Raw genomic sequence first — 14,189 nt, forward strand, 5'->3', positions numbered from 1 at the left:
ATTCAATACATTAGAAATTAATTGGATATAACTGTAAATGAATCACGATTTAAGGAAAATAAATGTTTGCAATACCATAATAATTAAGGAGAGAGTAAGATATTATTTTAATATCCTAATTCGGAACTTTTAATCTACTACTGAATTAAAAATAAAATGCATTTAATAACATGAAAAAGTTATTAGTTTAATATTTTTTCTCATTCTACTAATTCAATTCAATCAAACTTAATTTTAAAGATAAAATAACAGCTTCATTTTAATTGTTGTCAATATATTTCAAAAAATTATCGTGAAAAGGCTTTTCTTGCACCTTATTTTAATTTTCATATACTATTATTATTTTTTGTCATTTTTCAATTATTTTTTATTTCAATTTAAAATTTAATGTTTATTCCTAAAACTCTGATGGTACAAATTAAGGTGAAGTAGAATATAATAAATGATGATTCTTCTACTAAATAAGAAGATATAACAAAATTGAAAGGGTGAAGTTTTTTTTTTTCAAAAAACTAGATAGGAAATTCTATTAAGGTATCATTACGTCATTATTCAATATATTTTTAATATAAATTTCATTTGCTGATGCATTTGTTTAGTACTCCCTCTGTCCCTAATTACTTGTTCACTTTTCCTTTTATAGTTGTCCCTAATTACTTGTCCATTTTGAAAAATCAAGAAAGATCAATTTTTTTTGCCTATTATACCCTCAATTAAATCACTAATTACTTTGAAAATTGCAGAACTTTTCATCTGCTTCATAATTAATAGGGGTAAAATGATAAACTCACTATGTGATTAATTGATTTCTTATTAAATGTGTTAATTTAAAAGTGGACAAGTAATTACGGACAGAGGGAGTATTACAATGTTATTTCACATTACGAGATATTTCTTAGACATTTAAGGAGAATGGTACACCGAAATATATATTATATATTAAAGGATCAACTTCATGCAATGAAAGAATTTTGTTATTAGCAAATATATTTTAACTTATTTGATAAAAAATATATTCTTCCTCATTTAATAGATGTAATATTTGAAAAGCTTTATTTTTTTCACAATCTTCATAGTACTAAAACAGACAATAATATTACGATTAAACAACAGAGTAAATATAAAATTAATCAAAAATATTTAATTTTTAATGATTGTGCGAAGTGCGACCAAATTCTCTAGTTTAAAACAAAAAGATAAATTTAAATGGGTCTACAATAGAATTCCTAGAAATCCAACTTGAAAAATTATGTTAAAAATGGAAAATAAAAAGTGAAATAAATTTAATTGAGAGTTATCCTTCGTCTGTCCCATTTTATGTGACACTTTTTATTTATCGAGAATCAGATAGTTTAAGTTTGATCGTAAATTTGTGTATGGTATCTTCAATTTTTTAAAAATGAAATTTATATATTTGTAAAGTACGTAAAAATTAAAATATTATAATTCATAACAATTAATAATTCAAAATATTTTAAAGATCTATGAAAAATTTAAGATCAAAGATAAACTAAAGGGAGTAAAAGTGGAGAATGGAAAGTAGAAAAAAAGGAAAAAAACGAATATATAGAGAGAGAAACTGAGGAAAAAAAGTCAGAAAAGTAATTATTCATGTGGGTTGTTGTATATGTAGAAAGACACGTGTACAATTTATGAGCGACAATGAATTTTATAGTACAATTAATGAGCGACAATGAATTTTATAGTACAATTTGAAATGCTTTGTGTACAACTTTGTAGTGCCATGTTCGTCCTCTAAAGTCTCACTTCTAATAAGGAGTGGTATAAATAAGAAGTATAAAATAAAGTTGAATAAATTTACAATATAATTTCTCAAAGTTGGATGATCTTTTGAGATATTTACTCAAAAATTAAGAGAAATTTAACGGTTTTGGAATTACAAGACTTAAGGGGAAAATGGATCAATCCATAGATAATATAAAAAGCATCCATGTGTTATACATAGTACATGTGTCTTTGTGATATGAGTGGGGTAAGCTTAAGAAAATTACATATTTGTCCTTGTTGGTCCTTCCTAACTCCCTACATAGTACATATGTCTTGATATGAGTGGGGAGTAGTACTTGTTTAATGAGGTGGACCTCAATACAATACAACTTGTATTACCTTTGGTACATCTATTTGATGTTATGTTAGTCTTTCTAACTCTCATTTCTAAATAAGAGTAATATATATATATTTGTTTTAGATTATTTTGTTAATTCAACTTGTTGACAAAAAGGATATATATGCATCATTAATTGTTAAACGACAAAGGTATTTATATGCAACACTTTTTTAACGAAAGATATATCCAACCTAGATCACAAAGTTGAGGAGTATATTTGCCCTTTGTTTCTAATAAACGTTTTAAAATTTCTTACTCTTTTCTATTATAGATAGAAGAAGGGAGGAAAGTGGATCATTTAGTAGACATAAAGGAAAGAATTGATGAAATGTTTGAAAATTTAGACAATTCATCTATTCAATCGTGTACCATATTCAAAGTAAATGTGTGGCAACATAATCAAATCCAGTTGTATATACATCAAAGATGGTCGCAATTGGTTCGATTCGGTAATTTAATTTTCAATATTCTATGCCCAATCCTAAAGAAAACTATGCAATATTCCCCCGTTTTAGCTCATTTTTTGCCTATTAAAAAATATAAAATATAGTTTAGTTATTGTTTAATAACGGTCTAATATCTACCCTCCAACACACACACTACCAGCTAACCCCATAGTGCTCATCCCTACACCCTCACATCTCTAGCCCCCAAGCCGACCTAAATAGTGGTTGCTTAGATTTTATACAAATATTTTCAAATACACATATATATATATATATATTCAACTTATTTATCAAACGTTAAAAACTAAAAGAGACACTCACTTATTTTTCAGGAAAAAAAAATTGTCATACCAAACACACTCTAAAAGTGTTCTTCTTCAACTTAACTTGATAGCAAATTTAAGAATAAATGGTGGCTTCAACACACTTAAAAGTGTTATTCTATGATATGTTTCTTAAATGTAATGTCATTACACTTTATTCTATGATACCAAAGCTTTATTTAATTTATTCTATGATACTTTTCTCAAATGTACATTATTTCATGTTAGTAATAAATATAAATAGTACTCATATAGAAGTTTATATTCTCCATCTCTTATACTTAATTCCTGAAGAAACTCAAGTACACTCCAACAAATCCATTTTCAATTTATGAACAACAAAATAAGGTAATTTTTAAATGTTTTACGCAAAGGATTTTGCGACAATTATTTGACAGCAATAATATAAATGTCGTTATATTATCTAATACTCCCTCAAATTGCCATTAATTTGGGATGCATATCTTATGTAGGAATTAGAGTTGAAGAAAAAGGGATGGCACACTCCATTGAGATGACCTCAATAGATGATCAAATTCCACTACTTCCTCAAACTGAAAATGATGAGGTCTCTCTCAACTATATAAAACAATTTTTTCCATTTTCTTCGATGTAATTTTAGGTCTATCTCATGGTCCTAACACATTCACTAGTCATGGTTTTATCATATGCATCGATCTTTACAATATTCATCGTGTGAATGTGTTGAATTTTAACAATGAGTCTTATTATAGATAGAAGAATGGAGGGAAGTTGATCATTTAATCGACATAAAGGAAACAAATGGTCAAGATCCATTATGGTCACAAACAAAGAAATCTGTAAATCAAATCTTTGATGAAATGTTTGAGAATTTGGACAATTCATCTATTGAATCATGTACCATATTCAAAGTAAATGTAGGGCTACGTGAATCAAATCGAGATGCTTATACACCAAAGATGATCTCTATTGGTCCTTACCATAAGAAAAATCCTCAACTTCGCTCAATGGAAAAGTACAAACTATTGTACCTACAACGGTTTCTTCAACGAAAAGAGGGGCTTGATGTGGAAAGTTGCATCAATGAATTGAAGGAACTGAAGGAGGAAGCAATAAAGTGTTACGAAGATATAGACAAGCTTGGTAATGATAGTCAATTTTGCCAAATGTTATTGCTTGATGGTTGTTTTGTGGTTGAGTTTATTCGAGAGTACTGTGAAATGTGTCTACAAGGAGAAGAAGAAATTATCAATATCAAAGATTGTTACATATTCAGAGACATGATCTTACTAGAAAACCAACTTCCTTTCTTTGTCCTCGACAAGCTTCATCACATGACAAAGCAAGATGATGATTTACCATTGGCAATATTGGCGATTAATTCGTTTACTTTTTTCATTGACTTGTCAAAAATGACCCCTGAATCCTTTGGAGAGATAGAATGTAATGCAGAAAATATCAAACATTTACTTCATGTAATACACATATTTTCATGTTATGGGAATCCCATGAAAAACTCAAAAGATGGCATAACATGTCATACGGTAATGCCAAATGCAACAGAGCTTTTCGAAGCTGGAGTTAGCTTCGTTAAAGAAGACAACCATAGGTATAACACAAATTTATTTGACAGTATAAAGTTCGAGAATGGATTGATGACTATTCCTTGTTTTCAAGTTGAAGATGATACAGAAATCCTCCTGCGAAATCTCATTGCTTATGAGCAACAATCAATTGATGTACAACCAAAATATTTCAGTGATTTTGCAACTTTCATGGATTATCTTATTGACTCAGATAAAGATGTGAATTTGCTTCGCCAGAAAGGAATCATAGAGAACTGGATAGGAGAGGACAAAGAAGTAGCTAGCATCTTCAACAAAATTGGTAATGGAGTCGGTGTTTATTCCAACTTCTATTACAAAGAAGAATGCAGAAAAGCAGTTGAACATTGTGAAAAACCATGGAATAGAATGAAGGCAAATTTGAAACACAATTATTTAGTAATCCTTGGGTAGGAGCTTCAACTGTGGCAGCCATCATACTCCTCATACTCACAACTATACAGACTATACTAGCTTTCACAGGTTCCATTAAGAAGTAATTCTCATGATTGTCTCAATTGTAGTGTTTCCTCACAATACATGTAATTTGCATGTATACATGTTGATGAGCTTGAGTTTTTCATGTCCCCCTTTGGTATTGAGTTTTTATAGTTGAATGCTAATTTAGTTTATTTCAAGTATCTATACATGTCACCTCCTACAAACGACATATATTGTATGTTTTGGGCCTAGATCCGCACGGCTTTAAAACATGTCACTAATATAAGGTCTGCTGACTTATATATCTAATATTTTTCGTGTGTTTTTCCAATGTGGAACTTTTTATTCTAAGTTGGTATATACAGTGATAAAGGTCAAAGTATGTGCACATTTGGGTCGCTAAGGAGTTATAGACTTTTTAATAGGCACAAACCTACATAAAAGTGTCAATTGATCAAGTCATATAATAATATTATGCTTTTTAGTATAATAATTTTATTTATCATCTGATTTATCTCTAATATGATTTCCAACTGTAAATTTCTGTATGACATCCTGATTCTTTCGAACCCAACACTTTAATTTTGAGTAAGAGAAGCTAGTAATTTTGGCATGAATCTCAATCATAGTTCGTTGATTCTGAAGTTATAGTCAAATTATATCAAATTTGTATTATAGTTGTTTATTACATTACATAAAAATTATATTTTAAGTTTGTATGTTGTTCTAGGTATATATTTTTTTTAAAAAACTATTGTATAGAAGTTGGTATTATAATTGTATTAAATTTCCAAAAACCAACATGATCTTTATAGAAATTTATATAGTTATATATAGTTCATATCGAATTTATACAATTTTTATATATGCACGAATATTGATAGAGAAATTCTAAATCTTAAGCAAGATATACATATTTATGTAGCATACTTTCATTTTTCGTCCGTCTGGAAAATAACGTCATACTTATTTAGAAACGACATAATTTTAAACTTCTGATTTTATCGTTAATAAGATGATTTATAGTCACACAAATGTCTATAACTCGGATATATATTAATTGTGTCATTTTTTCTTCAAACTTATCAAAAACAATTTGCAAGTAAAGATAAATTTTCCTCACAAAAATGTAAAAAAATGCTCATGTTTGTCCAAATATACAATTCACTTCTCTTTTTTTTTTCTTTCAAAACAACATTTAGTTATATATTCAAAAGCCTACTAAAATAGTGTCAATACCCGTTTACTATTAACAACTTGTAATGTGACCTGAGTTATGGTGCAGTGATAAAATTAATTTATTCTTATAAATCAGAGGTTTCAAATTCGAGCCCTGAGTATGGAGAAAATTATGTTGAGGGCGTCAGCCACGAATGAACCCTACAATGCATGAATCGAATTTAATCGAAACTTTAATATGAGCTCCAAACACCAAATGAGATTAAAAAAAAAACAACTTGTAATGTGAAAGGGGCATGTTGCTCTAACATTATCAGAGGCACACTACACCAAAAGACACTTTTAGCGGCAATTGATTTTCCTTTTAGGGACAATATTTATTGCCACAAATACATTTATCGACATTTGATTAAATGTCATTGAATTCAATGTCGCTAAAGCCTTTAGTGGCATTTATGTCGAGTGCCGGTAAAGACCCTTATTATTGCCACTAAAAGTAATTACTTTTAGTGGCATTTATCTAGTGGCCTTTACTATTGCCATTAAAGCCACCTTAGAAACAAGCATATTTATGGCATTTGCTATTGCCGGCAAAGATAATAATTGTCACTCAATTATTGTAACGACTTAAAACTTATCATAAATTCACCTTAATTCACATATTTAACCCTCTTTTACAACATCAAAAATAAAATTCACAAGAGAAATAAGTTCTAAGGTAGTAAAAAAAAAGAATTACCAAACTCAAAACAATGTCATTCATTCAAAATAAGAACAAACCATTTTTAATACATTCACTTTCTTATCTCTCAAAAAAAGGGAGGAGATGAATCTGCCTAAGTAAGGAAGCGGGGCTTAGTGTGAGTCACTTCACTCGGGAAAGAACAAAGAAAGGGCAATCAATTGTTTAAGCTGTCAATAATTTCTTTAAATTAGTAATTTGACTGCGTAAAGGCCTACTAGCCTTACAAGAAAAGTGTGAATTACATGGGGATTTTCCTGGGGAATAGTATGAAAATCCGTAGGGAACTTATTTTCCTGCAAATTTTCATACTAATCCCCAGGAAAATCCCCATGTAATTCACACTTTTCTTGTAGTGAGCAGTAAAAGAAACTATGAATTATCAAAATAGAAAAAATGTGTTCAACAATGGAGAAAATAAGGTAATTAAGCCACTATTTTTTTCCCTAATGCAAATTGTTACACCTTTCTGGATCAGTGCGTCATTCCTTGAACAAGCTCACCATTTGAATGAGTATGCCACTGTACACATAAAGCGGCAGATAGTTAGATGACAAAAAATTGCCATAAACAATTACATATCTTACTCACTAAGATTTAGGTGACTAAAATTTGAAATAGAGACGCAATAGAAAAGCACCAACCATGATTCCATCATGTACTCACAAGTATTGTTTTGCTGTTCCACTTTTTTCATCTGCCAAAAGCATGAACCGATAAGATAAACTACATTAGTTAATCGTATTGCCTTAGTTAGGTTATAGATTTAATTTATATACATTGATAATGTAAAAAAATATTTGCATAATCAAATTTATCTTACTTTAGGTGACCTAATAATATAAGCAAATAACAACATCAATAAAATTGATAATATTATAAAAAAAATTAAAAATCTCTCAAATGCTTTTTAAATTTGATTTATTTATCTTTTTGGATATTTTGTCAATGTTCTTAAAAATTCCTCTTATTTAGTGGATGGAGATATAAAATTCGAAAACTTTTTACAAGAACTTCTAAACATTTATTTTTCTGAAATAATAATGGACGCTTCAATAAAATGTGTAGTCTGAATACAAACGACACTTAATCTTATAATGTGTCATATATATGGAATAATGGACATCATTGAATGTGCTGTCACTATTGTTAACATGGTGGTTACTATCATCTTCTCTGGACTCAAATATGAAAATTGAAAAGTCATTTTAGCATATAGTTGACATTTATTATGTAAAAATAAATAAATGGAAAGACACGACGAAGAGGACATTTCAATATGGACACATGAACTTTTTCCAATTTTTTGTTATTGTGAGTTGAATCATTTAGTTACACTTTATGATAAAGAAAAACGAACATCGTAGAAATATGTCATTCAATTAAGAAAAATAATATAAAGTTGATCGAAATGCATACTAAATATTATTCGAGAAATTATAATATTTTATTAATTTTCTTTTGTTTGACTGATTGAAGTCAAAGTTCCTACCTTGATTGATACAAATAAATGGATATTTTTTCCATCTTGGAATTAATTATCAAGAAATGTAACCTTTATTTCCATTGAAATTACTCCTTCTATAACATAGAGTCGTTTTTGTGGACTTTTTAGGAGCAGAAGAAATTGTTGGAATTTTATGACAAATATTGACTTTTTAAAAAAATATGTCAAAAAATAAGCAAGAAAAAAAAGAAGAATCTATTGGCTAGGGTACTTTTATTTTATTCGTTTCACTTTGACTGAAAAGTTATATTTAAAATTATAATATTCTTAAAAACAAAATAACATTACGAAATTAACATAATACATGTATAATTTAATAATTTACCATTTTATAAATTTATCAAGTTATTAAGATTCACAAGTAGAATACTAAAACATTTATGTTTTAATTAATTGAAAAAATTAAATATACTTAATTAAATATCATAAGGATCTACTCTATGAAGATATTATTTGAGAATAATTTGATTAGATCCAAGAGATAAAAGCAAGTAATTAATGCGTCTTAAAAGCTCTAAATTGACATGATAGAGAAGTCATAAGAGCTATCTACTTGAATTGTCGTGGGATGATTCAGAATCTCTTCATTTTTAATCAAAGTTCTAGATTTGAATATCTGAGAATGAAAAAGTATGTAGGGAGCACAAGGGGATCGTATCTACCTTGCACAAATTGAAATTTAATTAAATTTTAATACAAATATCAAACGCCGAGTGAAAAACAAATTGAATGAAAAGCAAAAGAACACATTAAAAGAGCCTTTTGACTAGGTACAGGCTTACTGTACGCAGTGTGGCTGAGATTTCAAACAAACAATAACACATCGTCAGTTGACTTTTTTTTGGATTTTTTTCGGAGTTCGGTATCTATATTGAAATTTGACTAAATTTGAATTTGCGTCAGAAAGTCCAGGAAATGAAGCGCTTCCTGATGAAAGGGACTTTGTATCCAGAGGGACTCAAACCCAAGACCTTTGATTAAGAATGAAAGAATACTTATCACTCCACCACAACCCTAATTGATATCATCAGTTGATTATCTAATAGCGGATAGCGTCCCTTCATGGACATTCAATAAAATTGAAACGATACATAGAAAATCAGTATAATCCCTGAATAAGAATGACATGTACAAATCGATAAATGGTCTATTTTTCATTTTAAAAATCTAATTAATAGACTTTTTTTTCGTTTCATTTTTTTAAAATTTAATTATCTGATACTCAAAATTTTAATCAATTTGATTAAATCAGATTTGCATCATATAAAACTCATTAAAGAAAATTTGTTCATACAAAAAAATATTCTTCATTCACATAGGCTCAAATTCAAAACCTTATAACCGATTAATTAAATTTGCATCATACAGAACCAATTACAAAATGCTTCATACAAATTTGAGGAAAATTAATCTCAAAGGCTTAAACTCTAGACCTTAATCCAAGCGCTTTAATTAGAGTCTACCAAAAAGGGAGAGTTCTAAAGTTCATCGATTATAATAAATACAATATTTTTTTAATGTCAACTTTATTTTATCCTATATTAATTAACACACCTACAAACTTAGAGATATATAGTAAGAGAGACAAAACTCTATATTTCTAGGCTCTCTATTGAGCCAATTAAATTAAAATTTAGACTATGATTTAGAAAGTCGTTGCTTTGATATATTGTGACAATTACCATCGACTAGTAATTTTAGTTGCGATTCATTTTAATCTTTTAACTTTTAATTTATGAAAAACATGTAAGTTCTTGTTTTAATGTGTAATATGTTCATTCATAGAAAAACCAAAGAATTAGAGAAAAAAAAAAAGTTTAGAGAAAAAAAAAATGTTATTTTGGAGGCTGAGAATTGACAATACTTGCACATGTTTTTGCATGGTATATCTAGAAGCATGGAAATATAAGTCAGAAAGGAAAATGAGTGAGAGTGATTTGTAATAAATCTTCAAATGGAAGAAAATTAATAATGTCATATCCATTGACTATTAATCAACTTTATTCCAAACCCTAATGTGAAAGCTTATTTAGCAATAGAATCATTTTTGTACCTTTTTTTTTTGGGTTTAAATCTCCCCACTTTTGGGACCTTCAATAATTATTAGTATAGTAGAATTTGATACCTTACGATCAAACGATGTGGTACAGTGAATGAAGTTGTTTCTTTCTTAATTGGTAGTCTCGAGTTCAAGCGTTGAGTATGGAAAATCCTTGATAAGGAGCATTTCTCCGAATAGGGGCATGTGGCGTCGATTTAGATTAATTAATTGAACTTCAATATGGATATTGAACATCAAACGAGAAACGAATAAAAGAATTTGATCCCTTTACCATGCTTATGCAAATATGCCAATAAAAATTTGATGTGAAATATAATATATGCCTTACATATGTTCTTATATTACCCATTACACTTTGGTACATAAAAACCATATATATATGAAATATAATATTTCTATTTTGGTCATGTTACTCATGAATTCCAACTTCCAATAGATGTACTTAGTAAAGTAAAAATAAATGAATAATAATAATAATAAAAATACACCTATATACGCCCTACTTTCTGTTTTACTGGTCAAGCATATTGAAAATAATTTTTTCTACCTTTTTTTTTTAAAAAAAAAAAATTATCCTTATCATTAAGTTATTATATTTCCCAAAATTGGCGTACTAGTAAACATATTTAAAATTCTAAAAGTATGGAAAAGTAAAAGAAAACGGTGGAAGTAAATAATTTCCCAACTCTCAGAAACTTCAGCATTTTTTCCCTTCGTTTACTTTTATTTGTGAATTTTAGTATATAATATTTTATTTTTAACATTAATTATTTAATCTTCAAATTATTTCTCTAGATCTAAGATTATACATCAACTAATAAGATAGTCTGATAAACTATTCATATTAATTATTAATAATTTTTAGGGAGTGTATAAAGTTTAAAGTTAGACAAGTAAAAGCAAACGGAAGAGAATAGTTGAAACTTTGAACCTAGACACTAATTAATTTATTAATTAATTTCTTGTTGAAAATAATGAGATGGAAATTACGTTTAGGCTTTAATTTGTTTGTGTTTTTTACTTTCATATATCACACCAAATTAACCAAAAAAGACAAAAAAAAATTACATATGAAATCATGCCATAGTTTAGAGTTAATTACTTGTCTATTACGGAGCATAATTATTACTTTAAGCTGCTTTTAGAAAACACCAAATTTGATTAAGACGGCCTTAACTAAGATAATATGAAGTTGTCTATGATAGGGAGCATTTTGTTTTTTAAAATGTAAAAAATTTCGATATGAATTTGAATTAGTCGAAAATCAAAGTAAGTATCAAACATCAGTGGAAATAAGATAATTAAACCAACAAGGTCAATTTGGACTCTCCGACAAATCTTTTCTTTACATCTTAAAAGTGAAAATTTATTTTTTTAAAAGACGCTAAATAGTACTATTATGAAAAATTAATTTCAAATACCAGTAATTAGTCATTCTTTCCCGTCAATTGCTCAAATGCCGCAAATACTTGTGCCCAAAGCCTAAAAACTAATTTTAATGTAGTGGCAGTTCATGTAGACGTAATAAAATATATAGCACGTCACCACATGATTATTGAAAACTAGTACTTCCTTCCTATTATATTAATTAACATGTTTTGCTTTTTAAAAATCAAATTATATAAATTTTAATTAATATTTTAAAATATATTTTTTCATCAAATTATCTTTGAAGAAAAGAAACATAACAATTAATTTAGAACTATATGAATGATAGCTAATCCGTTGACTTTGACTCTTACTAATTGTATAAAATGATGTAATTTATTAAACTTTGACAAATCAAACGCATCTCCAGTTCATAGAATGAATAAATATTATGCCAAACTCATTTTATAATAGTTAATATTTTTAGACAAATTTTACCCTCATATTCTCATTCTCTCCTTCCATTTCAATAATTAGAGACGAATTTAAGATTTTTAGTACGTAAATGTGTACTAGAAAAACTTGTTTGTTTGTGTTGATTAATTCGATATGAAATTTCAAAAATATTATTAATTGACTTTTATTTATATATTTGATTTATAAATAAAACTACACAAAAAAATAGTTTAATGATTTTGTGTATAAAAAAAAAGAAAATTTATTTCTTAACCAATTAATAAAAACAATTAGAAAGAATATGAACGTAAAAATGACAAGCACAAGTAGCCTTTCCTTATAAAGTTATTACCATAAATGATGGTACTGTTTATATACTATTTTTTTCTTTAAATATTCATAATTTAAATTTACAAAATACGATATTTGAGTATGATAGTTACATACAGGGGCGGCTCAACGTAATTTGAGGCCTAAAACGAAATTTTAATTGAGGCCTAAAATCTATATAAATATCAAATATAGTATTTTATTTTTTAAAACTTTTTAAGTGCAAATTATTACTTGATATCTTTTCTTAAAATGTTTTTTTTCGAATATTGTTTTTAATTATTAATTTTAAGTAATATTTTATCAATTCAACATTGAAAAATATTTTTTTGTTGAGGCAATCATTATATAAATTGTTAACATAATACTATAAGTAATAAGTTGACAAGCTTTACATAAAGATAAGAATTAGAACCATAAAATCTGATACAAGAAATTGATAACTTGGTATAAGTTATAACCCTACTTTAATATGTTTATGTAATACTTGAATATTAAAGAAGAAACAAACAAAAGAAAAATTGGAAGTCACTTTGTTGAATTTTTTCAACTATTTATTTATATTTTTGACAGTGTATTACTCTAACTTATCAAAAAAAATTAAAAAGAAAGTGCAAAAGAATTTTAAAAAGATAAATAAAACGAGTGTTAGCGAAGAGAATGTAAACATACAAAATAATGTTTTCTTAATTTCTTCTATTTGATTGGAGTTAAAAATAATAAAATAATATATATTTGTTTAAAATTATACTTTTTAAGTAAAAATAATTATTTTTTAATTAAAAAAATTAACACATAATTTTTTCTTGATGAAAATTTGAGGCCCCCAAAAATCGGGGGCCTAAGGCATGTGCCTTAAGTTTATCAAGCAAGAGTTGGCACTGACTTTATGATTTGGAGCTGATATACCCTCCATTTAAAAAGTGGCTCATATATGCCCTTGTCGTTATAGCAATGACTCATAACATAGAGTACCACTATAATAAATGTCATTGTTCTTATCGATAGCATGTTGTCATAGAAAAGTAAAATATGCCATGCAAAAATGACTCAAGAAAATTAAATTATTATAATAAAATATTGTTATAACATATGGTTATTATAATGAGGTTTATTTTAGTATTTTAGTATAGTATATGATTCTATTTCTTTTATGTAGATTATCAATTAGTACAACTATACCTTGTTGACTTTTTATATTTGAACACTTCTGGACTCCAGTTGTCATTCAGTATAACAAATTTAAATTTAAAAGAGAAACTTTTGGGGTTTTGTACTATAAATCTGAAGTACTCTTATATTTTAGAGGACAAGCAAGAACAATAAGGCAAAAAATCAAAAGGGTAAGTTTTCTACATGCCTCATTCTATAATTTGCTCAAGAATTCAATTACATTCTTTGTAGTCTCAAGTTCAATTATAAAGTTGATCATGGTCATTCAATTAATAGTTATTATCGTATAAAAAATTTATCAAAAAATAAGAAATCACGAAGAAATGTCACTTTTTAAGATGAAATTAACCATGTGAATGAATAATATGTCTAGCTTGAATTAATATACTCCATCTGATAATTAATTATTATTTTTTACAGAATGAGACTCTTAATTATTGAGTTTATC

At 27.4% G+C, this 14,189-nt stretch overlaps 1 protein-coding gene across 1 annotated transcript; it reads left to right on the forward strand.

Annotated features, from left to right (window-relative positions):
- Positions 1 to 3,393: 3,393 nt before the first annotated feature.
- LOC102583256 (putative UPF0481 protein At3g02645) lies at positions 3,394 to 5,146 on the forward strand. The gene is made up of 2 exons (XM_006360822.2): positions 3,394 to 3,465; positions 3,632 to 5,146. Exons 1-2 carry the CDS (start codon positions 3,394 to 3,396, stop codon positions 4,895 to 4,897), a joined length of 1,338 nt encoding a protein of 445 aa, XP_006360884.1. The 3' UTR covers positions 4,898 to 5,146.
- The last annotated feature ends 9,043 nt before the right edge of the window (positions 5,147 to 14,189 follow it).

The sequence above is a fragment of the Solanum tuberosum genome, unplaced genomic scaffold (assembly GCF_000226075.1).
Source record: "Solanum tuberosum cultivar DM 1-3 516 R44 unplaced genomic scaffold, SolTub_3.0 scf00330, whole genome shotgun sequence".
Taxonomy (NCBI): domain Eukaryota; kingdom Viridiplantae; phylum Streptophyta; class Magnoliopsida; order Solanales; family Solanaceae; genus Solanum; species Solanum tuberosum.